At 33.9% G+C, this 27110-nt stretch overlaps 2 protein-coding genes across 3 annotated transcripts in view; one reads left to right on the top strand and one right to left on the bottom strand.

The window, feature by feature from the left end:
- The window catches only part of LOC111053953 (replication factor C subunit 1), a 41094-nt gene extending 33022 nt beyond the window's left edge, over nt 1-8072 (top strand). For both annotated transcript variants that reach the window (XM_022340901.2, XM_039437593.1), the window contains exons 13-15: nt 1010-1223; nt 1730-1942; nt 7960-8072. In XM_022340901.2, the coding sequence (XP_022196593.2) occupies nt 1010-1223; nt 1730-1942; nt 7960-8058 (526 nt within the window). In that variant the 3' untranslated portion in view covers nt 8059-8072. The remainder of the gene's footprint in view (nt 1-1009; nt 1224-1729; nt 1943-7959) is intronic.
- A 277-nt stretch (nt 8073-8349) lies between these two features.
- LOC111053952 lies at nt 8350-26139 on the bottom strand. Its single transcript, XM_039432589.1, has 9 exons — nt 25980-26139; nt 24079-24210; nt 17451-17549; nt 16741-16873; nt 15145-15269; nt 11895-12061; nt 10731-10884; nt 10071-10139; nt 8350-9495 (listed from the first exon to the last, which is right to left on the bottom strand). The coding sequence occupies exons 2-9, from the start codon at nt 24149-24151 to the stop codon at nt 9347-9349; spliced, it is 969 nt and encodes a 322-aa protein (XP_039288523.1). The 5' UTR covers nt 24152-24210; nt 25980-26139; the 3' UTR covers nt 8350-9346.
- Between the last annotated feature and the right edge of the window lie 971 nt (nt 26140-27110).

Genomic DNA, 27110 nt, shown 5'->3' with positions numbered 1-27110 from the left:
CTTGCCCTTGGCTGTTGGAGACGATGGAGTAAATACATGTAAATAAATGCTGCAATTTAGTTGAAAGTTTTATAAATGATGCAAATAGTATTATAGAAGACTGGACAGCAGCCAATTCACTCAGTTTGAACAGCAACAAAACCCAGACAATGAAGTTACAATGAAATTTTCCTTGGCTAATTATTCGGGAAATGAGAAGGTGAAGTTTTTGGGTGCGACGTTGGAGTCAAACATGAAATGGGGCATACACATTGAAAATATCAGTGGAAAAGTTGCTAGTGGTGTATTTCCCATCAGGAAATTTTGACCTTTTGTCAATGTTAATGTTGCTGTCAATTTACTATGCACACATTCAAAGTTATTTGTCATATGGCATAGTGGTTTGGGGACACTCGCCTGAAATGAAAAAGCTCATGATTCTACAAAAAAGAGCTAAAAATACTGACAGCACCATCTCTTTTTGTTCTTGGATGTCTGTTGTATGTAAAAGGTTACCTGCATGAATTGCAAACAAATAACTACATTCAAAACTGTGACACACGTCAGAACACATTGTTACATAGAAGCCAATGCAATTTACAACTAACTCTCAATAGTTTTCATGAATTCGGTAAGAAAATTTACAACTTATTGCCGACGGAAGTCAGAGCATTGAATTAGACCAGTTACAAAAAATTCATGAAAGATATGTTGTGTGAGCTTTATGTGTACAGTGTTAAGGAGCTCCTAGAATGTTTGACACTTAATTACGCATATATAGATGTATAGAATACTATTGTTGTTGTTCTGTTTGTATTATTGTTGCTTTATTAAAAAAGTTACCATACTTATTAATTTGTATTGATGAATTTGACAAGTTGTAAATGTATTTGACCTTGTTATACAAATTTTGTTTTGTAATGACAATAAACGATTTTGATTTTGAATTGAAACTGTTGATGAACTTTATAACGGTGTTGTCTGTTTAGTGATTTCCTATAAAATGATTTATAATTTATTGAATTTTCAGGGTTTCGGCCAGCAAAGAAGCAATCAACATGGACTACAGCACGCATCTGAGAGATCTGATAGTGAGGCCCCTGCTGGAGCATGGGAGTGAGGGTGTGAGTCAGTCTCTGGAAGCCCTCAAAAACTATGATCTGGTCAAAGATGATCTGGATAGTCTGACTGAACTGTGTAAATGGCCCAGCTCCAAAGATCCTTTTGCTAAAGTTGAGAGCAAGGTATGCTGTTTTGATTCGAAATTGTTCATAAAATATATTATTGAATACTCAAACTACATCTATTAAGTCTCTTGAAATTGCTTTTCTATTTTTTAAATAAAATATGTGATGGATTAATTCAACTAAGATTACTAAGTATCAGTACTGAATTTTGCAGAAAATTCAAGACTTGAATTCAAGATTGGTTGAATTTGAGTTCATTTATAAAATTCTGTCAATTCTAACAATGCAACACTTATCATTTAGATGTCAGCTTTTTTCTACTGTCGAAGAAAATGTACAGCCTCAAATATCTTGAAACAATTGAGTATATTATTTCAATTGTATATCTTATCAATCAACTCTATCGTTCTTCACTCATTCATAGTAAACATTTCTTGTATCCTTTTTACTTTCTATTCACTTTGATATAAATGTCCGATTTGTATGGGCAAGGGTATTTGATGGGCAATTATTGTTAATAATTCAAACCATTTTTCCATAAAGCTTCATTTGTTTCAATTTAGGTGAAAGCCGCCTTCACCCGCGCCTACAACAAGTCGGCGGCGCCGCCCCCCTACGCAGTGGCGGCCGTTGCTAAGAAGGGGCGGGCGGGGGGCGGTGGTGATGGTGATCTGCTGCTAGCCACCGAAGATGGCCTAGAAGAGCCGAACGAAGCCGAAGCCGAAGACGATGATGCCGAAGACAAGGACTCGATCGAGGTGGACTCTATGATTTCGGTGAGTGTTGTCCGGTCTCTTACCGACAAATTTAATCATTTTATTTATCAGTTCACTTGATTAGGCGCATCAGAAATTACTCAAGGCAGACAATTTCCAACAAATAAAAATCTAAACATATAAATCTAAAACAATTATGCGCAGAGCTGGGATGTACTTTGTAAAACCTCTCACTAACTGTTCGTCCTTGGAACTGAATAACAGCCATTTGTAAAACTCAGAATGACTTATTGAATATAATAGTATGCATCGTTATCAGGCTTGTTCGAGCTATCTATCGGCCAGAGCTCAACTCTTGATTAATGGCCAGTATATACTTTATTCGTACAGATAGTACATTTCTCAGATTCCTATTTATAAACGATTCTTGAGACGTTCTTAGTGAAGCACGCTTTTGTGAACAAATCAGAATAATTCTAGCAGCCAGTTTAACGATGCCTATTGGTTGTCTGGCAGCCGTAGCTTGCTTCATTAAGGAAGTTGTAAGAGTTATTTATAAATGTTAGGATTATTGAGGATTGTTAAGGATTATTAATGTTGAGGATTACTGATAGAAAGTGATTAGAATAAAGTAAATGAAGATTAATGATCATCAAGATTTGTTTATATGTTATATTCCGTGATGCGTCAATATATTACACCTGTATTGGAATTTCTTTAGACCAGATATATCTGGTCTAATAGTCCAGATATATCTGGTCCAAAGGTGCATTATTGTTTATGTCGACGACGGCAAGCATTGTTGACATTCATATTGTCCAAATTTCAAGTTTAAAATTTTAAATTTTAAAACAGCTGATCAAATAACTTTTCATTATTTGTGTTTACTATTCAAGAATAAAAACCCGAGAATATAATCCCCCATTTAAACATAATTGAACAGAATCTTTTAGGTTATTCAGACAAATTGAAATCTACCCAATATGAGATCCTCACCCTGTCGTGGTCGATGACGGCATTTACGCACAAACGAAAGCCTAGCTCAATGTACATAGAATACATGTATTTTAGGTACCTTGACCCAGCTTAAGGGAATTTCTATCATTCATGACATTTTGACTCACTTATTACAGCTGTAAAACAAATGTAAAGTGGATTGAATAACTTTAAATTTCAATTTTTATAAAAATGCATATTGAAGTTAATTTTTTAAATTATTAAATAAATTCTATCTAAATTTATTATACTACAGTTGATTATACAATCGTTGAACACAAAAAATATGCACAATAAATTAGTTTCAGTTATAAATGCGCTTCTATATACTTCGCTCCAATATCTGAAGAAAGTTACCAAAGATCTAGGGATCCAGAGCTAAATCCAATTGAAAAGTATAGCTCTGGACAGAAAACGATGGGAAGCTGCCTACCAATCTGTGATGATAAAACAGCTGTAATATTTATAATCTGTTATCTCTGTTACTAAGACACATATTTAATGTCGAATAAAGCTCGTGTTGAGTCCAATTCTATTACAATTTATTCGACATTAAATATAAAATAAATGGGTCCGAAAAGAAAAACGAGTAAACGTCAAGATTTAGTCAGTGAAGGAGAAAACGATTCGCAAAACCAAATGCTTGGAAAAATACTGAAACCAACAGTTTTATCGATTGACCAAGATTCAGATGAAGCACCGAAAACGTGGAGACATTGGAAGGTAACATTTTTAAACTTTTTAAAAAACAGTTCAATCCCGAAAAAGGATGAATTGAATGTTTTGATCAATTATGTGTCACCGAATATTTTTGAAAGTATTTGCAATTGTATATCATTTGAAGAAGCTATAACAACTCTTGAAGAAAGCTTTATAAAACCTCAAAATGTAGTACATGCACGTTACTGCTTATCTAAAGCAAAACAAACCCATGGAGAATCAATTGATCAATTCTATAATAAACTAAAACGGCTAAGTTTACCATGTAACTTTCAAGCAGTCACGGCTGACGATAACAAAAGTGAATATATCCGAGACGCGTTCATCTCCGGATTAGAATCATCGAAAATCAGACAACATCTTTTCGAAATGAAATCGCTAACTTTGCAAGACGCTATCTCACAAGCACGAATGTTAGAGAATGCTGAAAACATTGCTAAAGAATACGAAACCAGTTCAGAATATGTTAACACAGTCCTAGCAAACGAGAATAAAAATACCGAGAAAACGACTTTAGTCCGTAATTCTTACCAAAAGAAGATTCAATGCAGATTTTGTGGCTATAATAATCATACTGATAATAGCCAATGCCCAGCAAAAGGACAACCATGCCTAACTTGTAATCGAATAGGCCATTTTTCAAAAGTATGCAGAGCACGAAACGATAAAAAAAACCAAATGGTATCTGCCACAGTAATTTCAGCAGCAAATACCAGCACTGACCTCTCAAAATGTCTTGTTCCTATACGTGTTAATGGAATAGATACATTGGCACTATTAGACACTGGGAGCACAGCAAGTTTTATAGATAAGAAACTAGTAGTACAATCGAAGATGAAAACTATGCCATATTCCAATTTGATTACATTTGCTTCAAGTGCCTGCAACACTAAAACAACTGAGTGCGCTTTGAGTGAAATATATTTCCAGAACGAAGAATATAATGATTTTCCTTTGATCGTTTTGAACAAATGTTGCGCTAGTGTAATTTTGGGACACGATTTTCTAAAGAACTTTTCATCCATCACTTTTGATTTCGGTGGATCTAAAGCAGCACTACAACTGAATGAAGACAATGACGCAAGAAGGCCTACTTATGAAATTAAAAAGTGTGCTCTAGCCCAAGCTACAGTAGAACCTGTCTCATTGTTTCGTGATCTTCAACCGGACTGTCGGCCTATAATAACTAAATCGAGACGACATTCAGAAGAGGATTACTTGTTTATGATGAATGAAGTCAAACGGCTTAAAGATGCTGATATTATAGAAAATAGTCATTCTTCTTGGAGAGCTCAAGCATTTGTTACTTCAAGAGAGAACCAAAAGAAACGTATGGTGATTGACTATTCACAGACCATCAACAAATTCACGAATTTGGATGCCTATCCACTACCACTAATGGAAGAATTAGCCAATAAGGTAGCGCAATATAAAATATTCTCATCTATTGACCTGAAATCTGCCTATCACCAGATACCAATCTTGCCTGAGGAAAGGCATTTCACCGCATTTGAAGTTGGACACAAACTGTATCAATTCAAAAGAATTCCGTTCGGAGTCACGAATGGAGTAGCTGCTTTCCAGAAAGTGATTGATCAAATCATAGAACAAGAAAATTTGACATCATGTTATGCCTATTTAGATGATATTATTGTATGCGGAAGGACCCAAGAAGAACATGATGAAAATTTAGAAAATTTCTGGAGAGCAACAGAAAAATATGGCCTCACGATTAATGAAGAAAAGTGTAAAATATCTATGGAGAATTCAACCTTTCTGGGATTCGAAATTGGTCAGGGTATGATTAAGCCCGATCCAGATCGATTGAAACCACTCCTTGACTTACCAGCTCCAAAAAATCAGAAAGAATTGAAGCGTGTCCTTGGAATGCTTGCACACTACTCCAAATGGATAAAAGAATTTTCAAAAAAGATCCATCCACTTGTGCATAATACTCACTTCCCGTTGAATGAAGAATGCAGAAATATATTTGAATCATTAAAGAAAGAAATAGGATCTGCAGTTCTAGTGCACATTGATGAAAAAGTCCCGTTCACTTTGGAAACTGATGCCTCAGATTACGCTATTGGAGCAGTATTAACACAGAATGAGAGACCAGTGGCGTTTTTCTCGAGAACGCTTTCCACATCTGAAACTAGGCACTCTGCAGTGGAAAAAGAAGCTTATGCCATTGTGGAATCAATCAGGAAATGGCGACATTACTTACTTACGAGAATTTACACTTATCACAGACCAGAAATCAGTTTCATTCATGTTTAGTAATAAACAAACCAGCAAGATTAAGAATGACAAAATCCAACGATGGCGCCTTGAATTGTCAGAATATAAGTTCAATATAATTTATAGAGTTGGAAAAGAGAATATACCAGCAGATACACTATCAAGAGTCTGTGCCACTGTTGGATGCCATACAGATATAAAGAAACTGATAAAAATCCATGAGGACCTGTGTCATCCAGGAGTTACTCGACTCCATCATTGGACCAAAACAAAGAACTTACCATATTCAATAGATGATGTAAAAGAAGTATGTTCCAAATGTATTACATGTTCTGAAATGAAACCACGCTATGCCAAAGGAACTGGCCGCCTTATCAAAGCAACTCGACCATTTGAACGTCTTAATATGGATTTCAAAGGCCCACTACAATCAAGTTCAAGGAACAAGTATATTTTAGTTCTTATAGACGAATATTCCAGATTCCCATTTGCCTTCCCCTGTCCTGACATGACTACTAATACAGTAATAAAACACCTTACATCACTATTCTCTCTTTTTGGTGTACCGTCTTACATACATTCCGATAGAGGAACATCGTTTATGTCATCAGCTTTGAAAAATTTCCTACTATCAAAAGGAATTGCCAGCAGCAGAACATCGCCCTATAATCCAGCCGGTAATGGGCAAGTCGAACGGTACAATGGAGTTATATGGAAAAGTGTGATGCTAGCCCTAAAATCGAGAGGTTTGAACAACAGTCACTGGGAACAAGTTCTTCCCGATGCCCTTATTCGTTCCCTATTATGCACAAGCACCAACTGCACACCACATGAGCGGATGTTTTTACATGCAAGAAACTCAAGTAATGGAAAACCATTACCAACCTGGCTATTGACACCTGGACCAGTATGGTTGAAGAAGATGACAAAAAACTCAAAACAAGAATCGCAAGTTGAAAAAGTTGAATTAATCGAGAGTAACCCTGAATATGCGTTTGTTCGCCACAACGACGGCAGAGAATCGACAGTCTCACTTCGCCAGCTCGCCCCATACCCCACGAGTGCCGATTGATATTAAGGGGGGAAGATTGTGATGATAAAACAGCTGTAATATTTATAATCTGTTATCTCTGTTACTAAGACACATATTTAATGTCAAATAAAGCTCGTGTTGAGTCCAATTCTATTACACAATCAAATGATTGAAGCTAAAGAAGATACTTCGCTCTTATAATGTACGTGTTAAATTGTGACCTAATTGCCGAATTAAACTCGTAAGATTATCCAACAGAGTGCAAATCAGGAGATGCTCTTTTGCCCATTGCCCTTCAGTAGATGCCCTTTTCTGAGCCTGGACTATAGAAGCAGATTCAATTTCCTCCTTGCAAGTGGCCAGCTCTTTTTTTTAAAACATCGAACTCATAAGACATAAATTTTATAGTATTTTATTGAATAGAAGTGCTTTTTGGATATAGGAGACAGTTCAGCACGTATTATTTCTCTATCGACAATAGAACTAGCCTGTAAGTAGAAGCGAGAGAGCGATTATCTGTTATGAGCAACGGTTGCCCTTGAGCCATTTTCATCAATGACTGCACTTGCACTTGACTAATTCTTGATCTAATTCTTTCATTAACTGACACAAAAAATGACATTTTATGCCATTACATTTTGAAAAGTCCTGTTCAGGCACATCAGTATCTTACCATACACAACATAGTTAACCCGCAAATTAAACAATAAAGGGAGCACACAGCAATCGATATTTACATCACTATGTCTAGAGGCGAACTAGAAATTCAAATACATTTCCGTTATTCCCTACTATTTTCTGTTGAACGATTTACCAATAAAATAATTTATTTTGCGTCTGTCAAGTGTATGATTATTTGGTGTTACTGACATTTATAACTGGTCCTTGAGTAAAAATGAAAAAATGTAAAAATGAAATATTTTTGTGATATTCAATTTAACAGTGTATTAAACTTGTTCCTTGAAACATTTTTATAGGGCCTATATTCTTGACTATTCATAGCTTTCAATTTAGGATTGAAGCGGTTTTAGACTCACTCATGTTGCAAAATTTCAAACTATAATAAATAAATATTACTTTTTTACAGGTTAAAAAGAAAACGAGCAAAACTCAAGAGAAAAACGAAGCATCCAGCTCGAAAGGAAGGGGTGCGGGGGGTAAGAGGGGGCGAGGTCGAGGCAAGTGAAAGTTTAGGATAGTCAAAAATAGAATCTCACCATTCCCATTGAACGAGGGAAGCTTTAATTCAAACAAAATTGATTAATTATAGACTCTTGTTCCTGTTTTTAACATATGCTTATTTGGTGATAGCTATTTGTCACTTGTCTTTCAGATTATTTTGACCCGTAGGCTCGGTTGCACAAAAGCCGGTTTAATTTTAACCGTGATTAATTTCACAAGAACCAATAAGATTTTTTAAAAGAAGGCTTCCCTGATTAGTTCTTGTGGAATTAATCACGGTTAAAATTTAACCGACTTTTGTGCAACCGGCACTATAAATGCTACTTTTTGTGATAATTTTCTGCTTGTAATTCATATTTTTTTATTCCAGTTATAAAATTAATAGTTTTTCATCACTTTGATTTTTTGATATTATCTTTCACTGATTGTATTTTCCTTTTTGTTTTTTCCTGAATGTACTATTTTCAGTTTTTCTTTTACAGTATAATTGTTATTTTCACTAGTTGTTACTTTTTTGTGGCATATTATTGTTTTCTCTTATCGTTGTATCGTTAATTCGTTATTTTGATATATATCGACTTCATTTGTCTAACAAAATTAGCTGTAAAATCGGATTGTATTGTATTAAAATCAAATCTTTGCATGCTTTATTCGCAAAAGCTTTCGAAAAATTAAATATTTTAATAGTATATAATTATTGTTGAAATTATTTTATTTAAGGATAACTCTCATTTACTAATATTCAAAATATTTAATTATACATCAGATCTATTATGTAATGTGATTTCAAAAGGAGATGTCAAATATTTGAAATAAGTGAATTATGTATTTCTCTGAAAATAGAATCACTATATATATTTCATTTCATTTTAATTATCGGAAGTACAAATTAGCACTATTTTTTTTAGCGAATAATTGTATTGCTAAAGATAGTGCTTTGCCAGGTGAATGTGGTTTGAATGATGGCAGCAAGATGGGAAAAGAGTGGTGCGCATATGTTCTTCTTGAAATGTGTTTTGCACTAACCGACAGGGCAGCCAACATCCTCTTTAGCCAAACCCATTCTCGTGACTTGACCATCCACTCACACTTGGTGTAGGGTTATCAAAACATGTACAAACAAAATGATTTCAAATGAAACCATTGAAAAAAACATCTTCTTGGAAAATATTTTTATTTTAAAAAGTATTAAATATGTACCTAAGATTCCTTAAAATTACTTCAATTACTAGAATGTATATTTATGAAAGATGATTTTTTAATGAGGTGCGTTATTTGATTAAAAAATCGAATTAGTTTTTCTTCTGGCATTCTATGTTGATTGCGCATGATATGAAAGGCGGTACTTTGCAGGAGCATTCCAGGCAGTTCTCTCTGATGGGTGGGGCTAGTCTTTGCCCGATCTCCATTTCTAAATCGCCAAACTTGCATTTTGGGACACCTAGAAGCAATAATCAACAACAAATATGTTACTGAATATTTCAATTTAATCCAATCTTCTTGAAAGATTTATTCGAACTGTGCATTGTGATGTCAAAAATTAAACAATAAAATACATCTTATAGGAATAGAGGGAAAAATAGATTTCCTTGCTATTTTACTAAGTTTAAAGAGATGTAACTGTTATTTAATGCTATACTTCATTAATAAGCAGCTATTTTAAAAGCTTTTCTAAAAGCCAAGAACTGAATGATGCGTTTAGATGAATCAAATAACGCATGATAATCATTGTTATTGCCCATAATATATTGATAAATAATTATCATCTACTATTTCGTCAATTAATTGATAAATAGAAAATATTAAAAATATAATATAAAATATTTCAAAAACTATGATAATTTAGGATGTGTTTTTAAGTTTCCTGAGCTATTTATTCAATGATTTTTAGTTGATCAGAGAGATTATCGTTTCAGTTTCTTTCCAAGCCCTTTTTAATTTATGTGGGCTTATATAATATTTATTCATTAGAATATTGAAAAGATATATCCTGTAAAAAATTGCTTATCATCTTACCATCTTTATTTTTAACCGTTAGCTTGTCCTTCTCGACATCCTCCTTCACTATTGTATCATTCTTAGTTGCTGCAACAGAATTGATATAGCAATTTATAGATCTTTTTTAATACAAACTTTTACAATCACATAATATTTGATATTGTAAGCATAAAAATAGAACAATGAATTTTTTCGGTCAAGAAGTTACTTTTATTTTTACAGTTCATAATATTGTAGTTGTAGTTTACCAGTTATAAATTGGTTGATATTTAAAAGAGGGAAGTTGGAATGAACGATGAGCTTAAAATTTGCCTGTTAGCTCCAAAGTTTACAATTTACAGTTATAACTTTCAGTAGTTTACATTAATGAAGCAAGCATGTGCGGAACATGAAACAAACCTGACTCCATACCTGATACCCAAGTAATTCAGATATAGGAAAAAATAGTAGATAAAATAATGAAGGCTAGTGTATTTTCAAATCAAGTGATAATTAGGAAAACTATTAGATTCGAATGATAATTTGATAACGACTGAATAGCAAAACTCAATTTTTCTTTTATACACATAATTTCAAAAGATGAATTATATTGAGAATGATGTGCTCTAGATTATAATGTATATGCTATAATAGGAATTTAATTACTGTATTTAATAAGAAAATATAAAGGAAACTCACGGCAGTGCCAGTAAATAGGACAGCATGAGTCATCTCCGTAATAGACAGGAGTGCAGCCTTCCGAGATGTAATCAGCATAATGCAGTTCCATATCACATGTTATGTCCTCGCAGTACGGGGAGACGAATGTACCTGCGAAATAGACGTAATACACCTGCTATTGAATGTTGTTCAGAATTCCATTTCATATAGGAATAGTTTTGCAGAATACGACTGTTCTTATTAACGCCGCGCGAAATGTTTGCTTTGTTCAATTTCACATTTATTTACTCTAGAGAGCAACGGCTCTCAACCTGGGGGAGGGAGGGGTTTGGGTTCGTGGAAGGATTTCATTGTGAGGTGGGGGGGGGGGTTCGTGAGCACTCTTAGAAAAATAATAACCTTATTAATCAATCGACATTCAATGCGATTCCCAAGCGAAATCAGAGTTTCATTGAAGATTTTTCAAATCAAATTCATTTATTGCCAAAAAGAAAACAAACAATAATTTACTCATACACGCATACATACCCGAGCAAAAATAAAAATAAAATGTTCATAATACTTATATTAATACATAATATATAATTTTTAGTTGATATATTCTCCTATTTTCCCCCATTTTTATTTGAAATCTTAGAAGCTTAAAGCTTCTAGTCCAGTCTAGTTTCTTCAACGTACCTTAGTGAATCTGGATTTTCTGCTTTGGCTTATTTCAAATCAAAATATCGAGCAATATTGGACTTTGAGAGTGAGCTGACTTTGTACTTTGTCACAGTTGTTCCGATAATGTAGTCCCTATAAGCAACAAAACAGGAACCTTTTAGCCTGTATGTGTGCTTTTATAGGAACATCATCCTTCTTAGCACCTTGGATGAGTGGTCGATTCACATCTATTTATCACATTTCAAAAACTTTGTTCAGAAATCCTTAATCACTGCATCGCAACGAGCATCTTTTTCATTGTACTTGAGACCCTTGAAAATCAAGATATTTCACCTATACCGATCCATCAAATTGTTCACTCTTTTTATCAGTTTATAATTAAGTTCCTTTGGAGATCGCAGCTCATCTTTGATCATTTTATTTTCTGCCCTGAGGTCTTCGAAGCACTGCATTATGCTCAACAATATCCCTTTTCGTAGCCAACGAACCCAGTTTTTGATGAAGCAGCTTGCTAAGTACTGATTCTATGTTTTCTAATGGTTCATCCATGTACGAAAGAGCACTCGAGGACGATTTAACAGCTGACGAGGAAACTGTAGCTCGTTGTTTCTCCTGCTTCTCTCCGTCCGGCGAACTGAGAGCCTGTTTCTCTCTTTCACTGCTCATTGTCGCAAAATTATTATCAACTATATTTTATTAAAATAACTATGGTTTCTGCGTTGAATAACATGTTTCTTGCCAACAACAATCGAACTCTTTGTGAATTTAGATATGACCTACACTGTAGATAACTCCATCAATTAAATACATGGAAATTGAAGTATTTATTTCAGTCAGTTTATGTTTAGTTGGTAAAATTGATTATCAATAAAAACAAAGATTCAATTTTATCAGTACAGAATTAGTTGAATGAATTATTGTCGTTGTACTGAGTTCTTGGTCAACAATATTTTAATATTGGTATTTATCCATTCATTATTTTTCCAGAAGTTATTTTATTTGAATTGGAAAATATTTATCAGGTCCTATCAATTTATCATTCGTAACAATGAATTGTTCAAAACATGAATTCAATCAAAATAAAAAAGGGCCCATATACTTCTGTATTCATGTTCGCATGTTTACACTTGTGATAAATAGTCAAAATTGTAGGTCAAACTGCACGGTGAATTGTAATGAAGAACTCTGATTGGCCGAAGAGTTCAGCGTTCGGAGTACGATACGGCGAACAGTTAAAACAGAGGCGAGCGGGACGGCGAACGGTTCGGAGTACGGTACGGCGAATGTTTAAAAGCTGATTTTCAACTTTATGAAACATATTATGCTCATGTTCGCTGAAAGGCGCGATGTTCGGCGGAATGCACGGTTTGCTGCGCGGTTCGAGGTTCGGTTCAGCATGTGTGGTCGCACCTTTAGATGTTACAGGACATTTATACAGATCACAGATCAAAAAAACATAATAGTCTATACCATAATAAAGGAAAGAACTGGCTTATACACGTACGGAATAGGAAAATTATGTTTGACACATAATCACGTCTTAACTACTGGACTGATTAACTTGAAATTCTGCATATAGATTCTCAATTAACCGAGAATGGATATAGGCTTATTTTCGATTCTTCAAGATTTGATTACATCAAGTTTTCAGTTTGTCAAGTTTTCTATTAGTCATGCTTCCAGTTGTATGGAAGCAGCTCAACATTTCTTTCAAAAGGGAAATTAGAAGATAGGTATGATTAGGAATCCTATTCGAATAATAAAAACAGGTTTTCCGTCGCACCCAAATTTCGTCCGCCATTTTGAATCCAACTTCATTTTTTTTTAAATTGGAAGGTGGTCGTATGATACATGATTTCATGGTGAAAACCGCACATCGATATCTCAAACCTTTCTTTCAAAAGTTATTCTAATTCAAAGATACTGATATATAATCCATCTATCTATCATCTCCTATACTATAATGAAGGAAAGAACTGGCTTATACACGTATAACTTATTTCTCCTAGAGTGCGAAGTTAGGGCGCAGTCGGCCCTCTCTTTCACTGAACTCTCTGCTACTTGATATCAATACAAAAGTGCAAACAATATCAAATCAAATTTATTTCGTTATACTAAAAATAATAATCCTTAATACAAAGTTAAAAAAACACACTTTGATCAATATTTTTTTAAATATAAACAAAAATAACTGTCAAAACAAAATACAATGTTTGGCGCTGCCTGCAAAACCGAAGTTTGAGTGCTGACAGGGAGTATCGATATCAATTTTCAATATAAAAGTTTCAATAAAGAAATAAATGGAACAAGAATGAGAATACTTATGAAAGGAAATATAAATAAACATAGTATAAATAAAAAGGAAAAGTAAATTGAAATATATATCTTATTGAGAAAATTAAATAGTAATCAAAATCACAATGAAAAAATAATAAACAATATCTAATCTGAATTGATAAAATTGAATTATTAAATTGATCAAAATTAAAATATTTTTTAGTCGTAAAAAATAGAATTTATTTAAAAAATTACAAGTAATTCTATAAATATTGAAACTTGAGAAAGTGAATAACAAATGATATTCTAAGAATTCCATAGGTAATATTAAATTGATAAAACCTATGACCATCTATACTAAAACCCAACCATCTATATAAATAAAAATGTGCCTCAAATTTTGACATTCAATAACTTTTTTATGTGTGTACCTAATTTGATTATTTTTTTAGCTGTGTTTGTCATGTTCAGGAGCAGGTTTATGGCCTATCAAATTTATGATCCGACTTCAGGACTCTTTCCTACGGTCCTTCAAAGCTTACATGTAATCCTTATGGGAGAAGATTTGTGTGCTGGCCACACACAGAAATAAAAATCAGCTCTTATAATCATGGCGTCATCAAACAGCCGTCGGTAGAACTGTTTTTCTATTTTCTTTCTACTCATTCACAAAATTTTAATTCTAATAATAATGCCGCGGTACGAACGACGTCCAAACTTGGATCGTAGAACTCGAAATGCTTTAAATTTAGAATATGCACGGGAAAATCAGCAGCAAGGAGATACCATTCAATTTCCCAGCAAGCTGCATTCAACTACATCTAAAAATACAAACTGCTGCACAACTAACTAAGCACATAGGAAGTCCATATTGAGATATCAATTATGATTTGTAATTGTGAATCAAATGAATAAATAAATAAATATAAATGTAAAATACTGATTGTTGGATAGTTTTCGTAAAAATTATAGTGCATCAGATTAAGCTAAGGCTTAGTACACCTGAGGAGCCGCGGCTTGGTGATACAAAGTGTTGATCTTATGGAGATTGCTTTATCACACCGTTCCACGCCATGCCCGATTCAGTGTGTGTGAGATCTTCCATTCAAACCAATCAGCAAGAAGCACCTGGATGCAAATTGCCGCATCATGCCTCCTCAGGTGTGCATCATGAGATGCATTAACTATTTGGCGTTACGAAGTTCGTCGGGCCAGCTAGCTATTAATAAAATTTTAAAGGATGAAATTTTCCACTTTTAAGATCAGGATTAATATTTTTGATTATGTGATAATATTTTTGATAATTAAAGTGATTATGGATATCAACCAGAATATAGCCTACTAACTTCATAATTTAGAAAAACATATTGACTCGAAATTTGATAAAACTTTTTTCTTCTTGCCTTGCTTCTCAAGAAAAAGAACTCTTTGTTTTATGGTGGTACTCTTGTATTAGTGGATTGTAATTTGAACAATTAATTAGAAAAATTGCTCAACTTACTGCAGTTTTGGCCGATGGAACAGCAAGAGTCATGTGAGTACTGTCGCACGCAACCTTTTTTTATTGATGGTTGGAATACCTCTGCACATTCAATGTTGGCACAATTGAAGTTTCCCCTAAAAAATCAGTTGAAAATAAATCAATATATTTTCTAATAGAAAGTTTTTCTTCACTAAAGTATGGGACTACAAAAAAATAAATACAATAATATATAGCATATTGTCGCCATTGTTGAGGTTATGAACCTTCGCCATTCTGTAACTTGGATGTCAATAATAATATTTTTTCTACAACTGCTTGTAAAACAGTTTTACTGAATACACATAGTAAAAAAGCCTGATTTTCAGCAGGTCACCGATAATCCATTTTTCATCCATCTACTGTCGTAAGTACTTACTTTACTCTTTGTATTGTAAAATGTCACTTTTTTGCTCTCGGGACTAAAAGACAGAAAAACTCCCAAGGGACTAAAAGTAACTCCATCCAAATAACATGGGAAGCATCTACATTTTAGAAGCTTACATTGGGAATAGGATGAAAGGTCGAAACCTAGAAGAGAAACCAAGATGTAGAGTTATCATTGTAGCTTACTGAATTCATTGATACAACATTTGCCGTTATATAGCGCCGCTATCCGCAGTGCCTGGCTCGCAGCTGAGCTCAAAGTTATTCATATTTTAGGCTATGTTGTAGATTCTAAACATTTTTACTTGTCACGTATTGTTTTGAAAATTATTTAATTTTAAATTTTTATAAAATGTAGGTGGTGGAAAAATGTTGTGTACATCACAAGTAAAGAATGCTTTTTCTCCCTCGGAGAAATTATTGCCCTCGGCTCCGCCTCGGGCATCAAACATTCCCCTCAGGGAGAAAAAGCTGTATTTTACACTCTAGCTTCTAGATATACAAATGTATATCTGTGCATACCCATTACGTTACTTCACGCCCGCTGCACATGCTCAGTTCGTTTTCTACTTTACTGTTCTCTAAAGGTGGGGTTTGGTTTGTGCGTGAATGCCATTGGCAGGGTGAGGATCTCAGATTGGCTAGATTTCAATTCGAATAACCTAGAAGGTTTTGTTTGATTATGTTTCAAAGGGGGGAGTTATAGGTTTATACATTTAAATGGCAATATGTTGATATTATTCGAATTGTTTTGATTCTTAGATAATAAACATGGACAACAAAACGATATTTGATCAGCTGTTTAAGCATATTTGAAATTTGGAAAATATGAATGTTATAGGATAACAATGCCTGTCGTCGACGGCATTGGAAGTTTATGCACATACGAAAACCCACTTTAAAATTAAGAAATTATAATTTTTTGTCTATTTCAACTAAATGATTGCTGGTTCTAGCCATGGTATAATATATTATATATACTATAATATGATATTATATATATATAATATTATATTATATCGAATTAACAACAATAAACTTGAAAGAAAAAAAAATAAAAATATTACTAGCATCTATAGTTGTATAAGAACTGTACTATAATAATGTATCAACAACTCATTTATTATTAGATGTTTATTATATTATTTTCAATTGGTACATTAATTTTGAAAGTCTACATACCTTCCATCAGCATTGGTGCATCTGCATGATGCAATGCAATTGCTGAGTATTTCGCTTGATGCCAATTCTTCACCGAACGAGTATTCTTTTCCTTGGTAATAGCATTTGTCTTTTTTCTGCTTGGATATTGAACCTGGATATAAAAAAAAGTTCATTACCGGTATCAAAAATGACGATATTATTTATTTAAATTATTAAAATAAACTTCTCCCATCTTGTAAATCAACGAATTGATAACATTTCAACGGTTCAGTCTAAAGGTGCGTACAGACTTTCGCTCTGCTCCGCAACCAAACGTCACTCCAGCAGAGCGATTGATGATCGACCGGCGAGCAAGAGTCGTTCGACCGGGGAACGCGAGAAGATCTAACATCTTCCATAACGTTCATGATGGGTGCTTGGGAGGTGCGACCGTGGTTCGATGGTGGTACGAGGGCGGTACGAGGGAGGAGCGTGCTCGGTGCTGGTTGGAAGCGCGAATATGTGTATGCAGCTTAATAATTCAATATGCTCTGAGTAAAATAATGAATGTGTTTTTCTTATTGCTATTAGATTTAGTCGTGAAACTAATTAACGAATTTCTTCTAATTCCAAAATTTCAAACTGAGACTCTTTTTAGAATTTTATACTACCACTTATTCACTTATTATTGTTTATAATATAATGAAAGAAAATAAAGTATCATAAGAATAATTATTTACTTGACTTACTACAGTCGTAGCTGACAATACAGCCACTCTCTTGGTTGATAACTGGAGTGCATCTAAGTTCTTCGTAGTGCTTCAAATTATTGTGGCATACTTTTTTGTCTGAAAAAAAATATTGGAGAAACGTTGAATTTATATACAATAAATCTTATAAACTAATTGCAGTTATCTGTTCTTCTGTAGTTAATTAAGTTTACGTTTATTTCGATTGTAATAAATTGTATTAATTAAAATGAGTAGAGGATAAATGAAACAAGGTACTGCTTGAAATAACGGAGTAGGCCTAAATTATAATAACTATGAAATCCAAGATCATTATACGAAATATATCTTCCAAATTAAAGATATTCCAAAAATACAGAATTACAGAGCTCAAACTGGAAACCGGCATTCAATCCTTTCAATGCTCGTGGAATGTTTTATGGCAGTCTCAATGCTGTCATCATCCTCTCAAAACTTTGAAAAGATCATTATTATGATGAATTTTACATTTCCTCCAACTAGGAAATGTTCTGAATAAAAACCAATTTGGTTTCAGGAGAAAAAGAGCAACAGCGGATGCTACTATAATGTGCTCTTGAATGAAGTTCATATTTCTTTGGATGGTGGAGTTTGGGATGGCTAGTTTCTTATTGTGGACCTTAAGATGGCATTTGACTCACTCAGTCATAATATTCTCATTGATTATAGTTGAGGTATTATGGTGCTCAAGTTGAATTCCTTTACTTTTTGTGTAGTTGAGAAGTTGATATTGTGGTAATTATTCATATTCAATGAAAAAGACTAAGAAATTGGTGTAATAACCGAAACCGGTCTTTCTAATTATCAATAAATCAGTGGTTTTTTGACAATTTCTTAGTCTTTTTCATTCAATATGAATTCCTTTATCTGACACAGTCTATCTGAGATGCAGATTCCAGGCTGTGGAGTTGGAGATTCAACATAATCAAATCATTTATCATTAAATTATCCTGATCACTCAGACCCTCAGGCTGTAAAGAGGGGTGAACCACAAGGATCGTTTCTTGGGCCACTGCTTTCCCTTGTATACATCAATGTATATAACTGCCTGCTCCTCTTGCACAATTCATCCTTTTTGCTGAGATTCAACATAATCAAATCATTTATCATTAAATTATCCTGATCACTCAGACCCTCATGCTTTAAAGAGGGGTGAACCACAAGGATCGTTTCTTGGGCCACTGCTTTCCCTTGTATACATCAATGTATATAACTGCCTGCTCCTCTTGCACAATTCATCCTTTTTGCTGATGATGTAAATTTCATTTTGACATCCAAGGAGCCAGAAAGTTGAGAATTTAGTGCTGAAAAAGCATAAAAAATGTAGGAGCATGGTGTTGGGCTAGTGAACTACATATTAATGTTTCAAAATCATGCTACATGATGTAAGAATATAATTTTGGATATTCCTCAAAATCATGAAATGAAAGGAAATTGATAGGTCTCAAGCAAGCAGCTGTATTGTTATCATCAGATACGATGTCAACAAACACTAGATTAGATAATAACGGCTCTCAAGGCTATGGTTTTGAACAGCCAAATGAAAATAAAAGAATTATTGCTATTTATTTAATAATATAAAATATATAATATTTTGAGGTTAGGTTCTTTGGTATTTACTAGTCGGCGACCTAAGTAATCGGTCGAGCCGTATAATTTGAGAATTAGCCAGACACCTTGTGGCAAATTAGTTGCATATAAATAGAATTCGCTTAAACTATGATCAGAGGGTTAGTAAGCAAGCATGCCAATTCAATGTAAAAGAAAAAGCGTTTTAGAAAACACAAAAATATTTATTGTATCAAACGAGCATGAACAAAATATAAAAAATAAATAAAAAGATGAAGGAAGTGGGATGTAACTTTATTCAGCGCATGGATACATTTTGTAGTTCTAGGATACACCAATCACAATGCAGTAGTTGACCAGCGGTAAAAGAGAATTAATTCAAAATATACATGTATTGTTTATATAAACAGTAAGAAATTGTAATCTATTTAGGACACAGATTAATGTAACAAATATAAAATAAGTATTTAAGATTAAAATATTCACTCATTGGGTTGTAATATAACAGTTTCATATGGACTACTTGACAACTTTGAATTACGTCATTGCGGAGTAGTTAAATCTACCAATGAGAGTGGATATTTAAATTTTATGTAAATTGAAAAGTCGGAAGTGTGGTTGTAAATGAATAAGGGTAGATCCAAGCCCACTTGCTTGCCAGAGGTCACCAGGGACATCCATCAATTTAGAGAGCACAAGACTAGATCCCTTTTTAAATAATTTTATGTTTTAAAAATTTAAAGTTTTGAATAATTAAAAATTAAATTTCATAAGACTCAGTAAAGTTGTAGTATGACATGAGTCATTAAATTTAAATAATCCCTTTGGAGAAGATGACAGCAGCCCACCAGAAAGGCCTAGGACATCGAAACGAAACGAGTGTCGCCTTTGATTCCGCTCGGTATCATCTTACATTGCTGACCACTTTGTCGAATGGTAGCGAGTGGCATTGGTGGCGATACCGTATTGTCTAGTACAAAAATCAGAGCCCTTATATCTATCTACCTCTCCTGCATCTATATCTGTGGAGTCAACCAAATCAGTCATAAGAACTGTGAACGGTTAAAGCGGCCGACGTTTGCAGCCATCGAAGGCAGTGAATTCTTTGAGCTCCTAGAAGAGCTAGTGAAAAACTGGTGGTATTTTTCTTTCAGGAGTCATATTCATATGATTTGTAATTGTATTAATATAAATGAATGAATAAACAAATGAAAAGTCTTGTAGAGATTCTTGTGAAGAAATTCAACTCTGCCATCTTCACTTTCTCCAGATTGATTGAAGATGAACTCGAGGCAACTGAGCAGGTAGAGTGTAAGATTCTTTACAACTTATGACCAATCGCAAGTACCCATCATGTATCAGTCTCAATTTGGAGGCTGTTGATTATTAGAAGAATCGTGAAAAAATGGGAAAATGAAATTAGTCATTTTCTTTTAAACTGTAAATTTTTATTTTTAATCGTATGAATAGAATCGTCTATTGGAATGTAAAGAGGAGAAAATTCATTACAACCTTAACTAGATTTATAATTTTTCATATCGAATATTCCACGAGGATGAATGATTGAACAATAACTATGCATAAATCGAAGAGTCTTAATTGTCCAATATTTCCGTAATATTAGCCCAGTCAATGAAGACAAAAAACATGTCTTTGGGCAACCAATTAGGGAAAAGATGGATTTTCGCAGGATGTTAGTTCACATAGTGCATAACCTGGAATCATAAAATACTCATCTTCACAACCCCCAGAAGTTCGTAGCTGCAATGGTTTCTTAAAACAAATGTATCTCGGCACCAAATCAATATACAGTATAAATGATCTGTTGCCATCACACATGTTTATAGCCTTCCCAATAAAATTTAAATCTGAATCAACCACTGATTGGGAATGAGATGCAAATTAGAAGAAGCCGGAGCGCGAAGCTCGGATAGGCTGCTATCCTCCCCCATACATTCAAGAACGTAATTAATACAAGAACGGTATTACACGTTCGGCACCAAATCAATAATCAATATAATATATTGAGCTCACTTTCATTTTTTCGTTTCAAGGACGAATAGATCTACAATTAATATAATATAATATTTCCATATATCTATACGGTTCTGGAAGTTATTCTATTCACATTATAAAGCCAGAAATACAGAAAATTTACATCTCATAATCTTATCTAATAAAAGATCTAATAAAGATTACATCTCTAATTTGTCTGATAAAAGATCACGCTTCCGTTTTTCGAGAAAAATGTTTTGTATGAAATGTATAGTTCGTTTCAAGGCCTTAAAAATGATTTATCATGAGTCATATAGGTACTTTTTTAATCTTAACTTTTAGTTAATCTTCATAATGTACGTTTTTCCGCGCAAAATGCTCATTTAATCAATACTATCACCAACATAGGAACCAACTGGTCAAATGCAAGGCAATTTGTTATCGGGTGTACCTGGGATTCTGGGAATCAGAGATAGAACGTTCTACCTGGCCTCAGATTACAGAGCACAAAATTACGCTCAGAGGGATTTTGAATCATAAATTTTAATTGTGGAAATTGGACGATATAGTTGGATAAAAAAGGAATTTCCTCCAAATTTCGGGTAATCCGAAAATTTGACTCATTTTTGAAAATTATAACTCAGCACCCAATGAAGATAGAGAGCTCCAAATTATTTCATTTCGATCGAAATTTTATTATCTAGAAAAAGGCGAGAGTGATTTTTCTGTTCGATTTGGCGTAAATCTCAAAGAACTGAAAATCCGTGATTTTTGGGGCACTCTGTAAAAAGCTCCAGGGCTAGAAGGCAAACCTTTTTGTATTCAAGTAGCTGTCTAATTCATTTCTCGAATTTAGCAAAGTGTCACTTTCCGCACTAGTTACACACAACTATTGCAAGCACCAATGTATGGGCCAATATTTCATGTTCCAATTAAAAAGCATGTCACGTTAATTAAAATGGTCTGGTTGCAAGTACGCCTATTAAATTTAAATACTGATTAATATCGTCAACGCATCTCCTCCTATCCGTTTATTGGTGCACTTAGATGACGTCATCATTTGACAGCGGTTAAATTTAAAAGACGTACTTAACAACCGTGAGTAAAAAAATAAGTACACCAGATGCTCAATGCATTACGGTACTGTCGAAGTCGAAAATGGAAGCATCATAAAAAATCTGGTGTGGCGCACTCACACAACTTTCCTTGCCGTTATGAAAATTGATCACCTGACGCTAGTGTACACGTGCATCTCAAGTCTACTATTCAAAGATCAGAGCCAGCTGGTGACAGGACAATAACGCTGGATACACACGAGATCTGCTATCTCTTCATAGTGAATGATTTAAAAGAATCAACAGTTTGCAATTGAATAATCACATTTTCTCAAATTTCAAGCTTATTTTCAATTTTAGGTGAAAATGTTACTAGAAATTAATTGTAGAGATTTTCATGCTCAATCTTTTCCACTTAAACTTTTTTGTTTAGATTGTATCTGAAGCAAGATAATTGGGAATCTAAAATCGAACTTTGCATAGATGGGGCGGAGCTTCTGAAATTTTTACAGATAATATGGGACTTGTGCCAGTTGATAGAGCTTATCAATGACTATTTTAGGTACATATTTGATCAAAATCGTTGGAGCCGTTTTCGAGAAAATCGTGAAAAACCCTGTTTTAGACAATATTTTTGCCGTTTTAGCCGCCATCTTGAATTGCATTTGATCGAAATTGTTCGTGTCGGATCCGTATAGTGTGAAGACCTTAAGTTCAAGTCATTCCGTTTATTGGGTGATGAGATATCGTGTACACAGACGCACATACACTCATATACACACACACACACACACACACACACACACATACAGACCAATACCCAAAAACCCCTTTTTTTGGATTTAGGGGACCTTGAAACGTATAGTAATTTAGAAATTGGGGTACCTTAATTTTTTTCGGAAAGCAATACTTTCCTTACCTATGGTAATAGGGCAAGGAAAGTAACAAACTAAATTACAGCCAATTATTATTCATTTATTTAGGTGAAAATCAGGAAGTAGAAGTACGTTCTGTTTGCTATGAGTCAAGGAGGTCGTTACGGTAGTAAATTTAACTATTTAGTAGTGACCCAATTCTGGCCTGTCATTGAGCTGAATGTGAATAGCTTTCTGATTTCTCTCTTTGGAGTATAGTTTCTCTGCTAACAAATGATGAATGTGATGAAGTCAATCAATCTATTTTTCAGTTTTTTTTTACCTCTCTATTCGTATTATACTCCATATAATCAATATAATTCCAATCAAATTTAATTCTTTTGAACACTAACTAATTTTGAAAGCAAGCAGAACGCGAACTGTTGTAGGGAACGTAAATAGAGGATACATAATATCACCATACACTGACTACAAAAGTCCACTTTGAGCAAAATAACTTATTTCATTTGAAATTTTCTAACTGTGTTATAAAAGAACAAAATAACTCATTCCGTACGAAGTCATTTAATTTTTTTGTAATTATTGCTGATTATCGATATCGAAATGAATTCTATAGATTTAATTAAGAGCTCCATTGGATTAAGTTTTAGTTCTATTAGAAAGTCTATTGGATTCATATTATTTCATTCACACGTAATCGAACTTTCTCATTATATTATTAGACGTTTAAATCTAATAGAATTTCGTATATAGGTTAATAAGCCTTCATAATATCAACATACCCGCCACAACTCCAAACCTTATATTGTCGCATCAACATCCATTCACTCGGAAAATGATGAAATTTGAACATAGTGGAACATTTTCAGATGTTTCAATAATAAAGTGAAATTTAATATGCGTTTGATAAACTGGTAATCTCTCATGAAAAAATACAGTACGAATTTAAATACAATACTTTTTGATGGTGTGTAGACAATTTTCAAATAATAACGTTGGTCTATGTAGTGTGTTGTTAGTAGTGATATAAAAAACATTTTTGACATAATGAAACGTGAAATTTCGTGAGGTAGCGTCAATGTGAACGTGACCTCACTGTGTTTCCTGATCACTCACCTTCTGCCACAACGTAAATAGAGGAAACAGCCAAGGTTTGAACTATTAGTAGGACTTTCAACACGTCCATCATCTTTTATCAGGCGACGATCTTGTAGGTGGAAATTTGCCAATCCCGCCAATGGTTGTTATCTGTAAAACGTGTTAGTTAATTAATATCGTGTGAGATGAGATAACAAGGAGAAGAGGAAATGAGAGGAGGCGAAGGAGAAGAAGAAGAACAAGAAAAACCGAGCACGAGAAATGAGTTGAAGAACGAAGTAACATGAGAAAGAGAAGGATTGAGAAGTGTAATTATGAACAAGAAAATAAAGACGCAAAGAACGTAATAGCAGGGAAGAAAATGAGTAACGTGACTTATCACATGAAATGAGAAGGAGAAAGAAGTAGCATTGAAAAGAGTAGAACTGAAAAATGTCAAGTGAAGAGAAGAAAAAGTGATTAAGGAGAGGTAGGAAAAAGTACTGCATTGCACTACACTAACACTGCAGTGATAATCAGTGAAGATCACGTGTTTCTATTCATGATTATGCTGGTTCACACCAAACAGATCAATTTAAAGCAGGTTGTTGCAGCCCAGCATTATTATATCTCTAAGTCGTTATATCTCTGTCTGGATTGATATAATCAAGACTTAAGTTTTTAATGGAGCACAGATGTTGAAAGGAGGTGCCGGAAACGAGTTTCTTGTTCCATTTAAAAAAGAATGATGTATGTTACTGGTGCAAAGTATTATTTATGAAGAATATTTGAAATATATTACGAGATTGTGTATGAGATGTACTCTCATTGAACGTTTGAGAGAACAAAATTTATTTTGTTTTGACAACCATTTCCAGATTCTTCTAAGCAATCTAATAGCTTTCAAGTTTATATCGAACGCGTATTATAAAGTGCAATATCATCATCAACTTCATACATCATCTTACTTCCAACTTCGAAATGTTCATTGCATTGTTTGAACTAGAAACAGCACTAGAATTTATTGTGAAAATTGAAAAGATATAGAGAAAAACAGTTTCGATGAAAATATCAGAGAAAAACTGTTTCGAGTTGACCCTGTTTTTTCCAACCAATGACAATGTCTTTGTCATGATTTGGATTTATATGTATGAATGTTTTGGATAGTGGATAGATATGAAATTCTAATTTTTGTTCAAACATTAGTCAATTTATGCGCAATAAAACCGAAGCACTGAGTAAAAATTTCAATGTTCTTGGTTAAAAATGTAGGGAAGCTTAAGCTTACAACTAACAAGAATTCAGGAATCATTTACTGAAATATCAACTCCTCAAAGAAAATATTATTACATGATACAGTACCATATTTTGTTTTATTCTACATTTTTTACTGCTTAACTACTCAACCCCTTAGTAAACTACTCAACCTCGTCTCCTCACCGGCGATTTTGTAGGGGGTCTCCCCCACCCTTGTTTGTAGGATTCGCTTGAAACTATCAGGAATAAATATTAATAATATCAATGCTCACCATTCTAACATTTCTGACAGTTTAATGTGTATCTCACTAAAGAAACCTACACGGTCTTAGCAAGAATCAAATCAGAGAATCAACTGAAGTAACAATCAAACTACCCACTGTTCTAAACTCGAATTAATGAATCTTTTATATTGGAGAATCCAAAGAATAAGGATGCATTGCAATCCCAATACAATACAATAGTTCTATTATTTCGATCATGATAATCCATAAACACGATTTTCCTTCATCCAATCTCACGGTTGTATTGGAGAAGCTGAAAAGGATTAATAAGAACTTTTATTATGTTATTCCAATATAAAACTTTCATTAATTTGAACATTCGAGTAAACTCATCATAATCCATTAACATTATTTTTTTTAATGAACCAAATCTCACGTTATAGTAAATCCGCACCTCACCTTAAAGTCGAACAATGTACGAGAAGGTAGATATCAATCTTGTTTCACTATTGGCTGAACTCACTGTTCACTGACTTGTATCACACTTCTGGAAGCGCACTGATTTGAATTGGCGCGACGGAAGGATTTTGTTGACTGCCCTCTCTCCTCGCTACGTGTTTGTTGCCTTTATCAAATTATATTTATTGATGGTGCGATGGGTGGGGGAAGGGATCTGTCTCGCTTGGCACACAGCTGACCTGACAAGCTCCTCTGGTTCTTCGTTCTTCTTTTTCTCTTCAACAACTCGCTGTTCTCTGTTTCTTCCGTATTGATGTTTCTACTGCCTTCATATATATATATATATATATATTATATATATATATATATATAATATATATATATATATATATATATATATATATATCCTTCATCTTCTGCTTGCTTCCAAATGTACTTTAATGTATTCAAAGTGTACAGATAGTGACAATATTGATCTAAAGTACAATAGGCCTGGATGCTATATTCTTTCTTTCTCGTTTTCCTTCTCTTTTCTCTGTCTTTTTACTCTGAAGTCAAGTGTCATTTTTCACTGTTCTTCAATTTCCTTCTTACGTTTATCCACCGTAATTCATCCTCCATAATAATTCCCTCTTCCTTCAGAATGTTTCAGTTTACATGTAGTTCCTGTTAAATAAGAGTTATTCCGCTAGTTATCACCCGTTAGAAATATCTAATTTCAGTATTTCCTAATGGGGGGGTACGTCATAAGGATACGTCAAGGATCAAAACTTTAAACACTTATTACTTTTGACAGAATGATCAGATCTGCTCGTACTACAGCTCATTCTTCTCAGCTCGTCAAGGCGGTTTAAAACTCTGATTATAAATTACAACTCTTAACTGGGACTCTGCTTGTTCTTTGCATACTCCCTGTCGCTATTAATGCCAGTCCAGTGTGTGTCAATCAAAATGTTGACCTAGTAGATATTTATTCATCATAGTAGATGTATTCATCACGTGTAGAATACATAATCCAATGAATCTGTATGTAACCCAAATCACTAATACAATTCGCCAGTTTATGCTAAGTAACTACATTTACACTCCATAGTTTATAGCTTGTCAATATTACCATAGATAAAGGATAAG

This window comes from Nilaparvata lugens, chromosome 1 (genome assembly GCF_014356525.2).
Source record: "Nilaparvata lugens isolate BPH chromosome 1, ASM1435652v1, whole genome shotgun sequence".
Classification (NCBI taxonomy): domain Eukaryota; kingdom Metazoa; phylum Arthropoda; class Insecta; order Hemiptera; family Delphacidae; genus Nilaparvata; species Nilaparvata lugens.
Note: the sequence above shows the minus strand (reverse complement) of the source record. Positions and strands in the feature narration are given on the sequence as shown.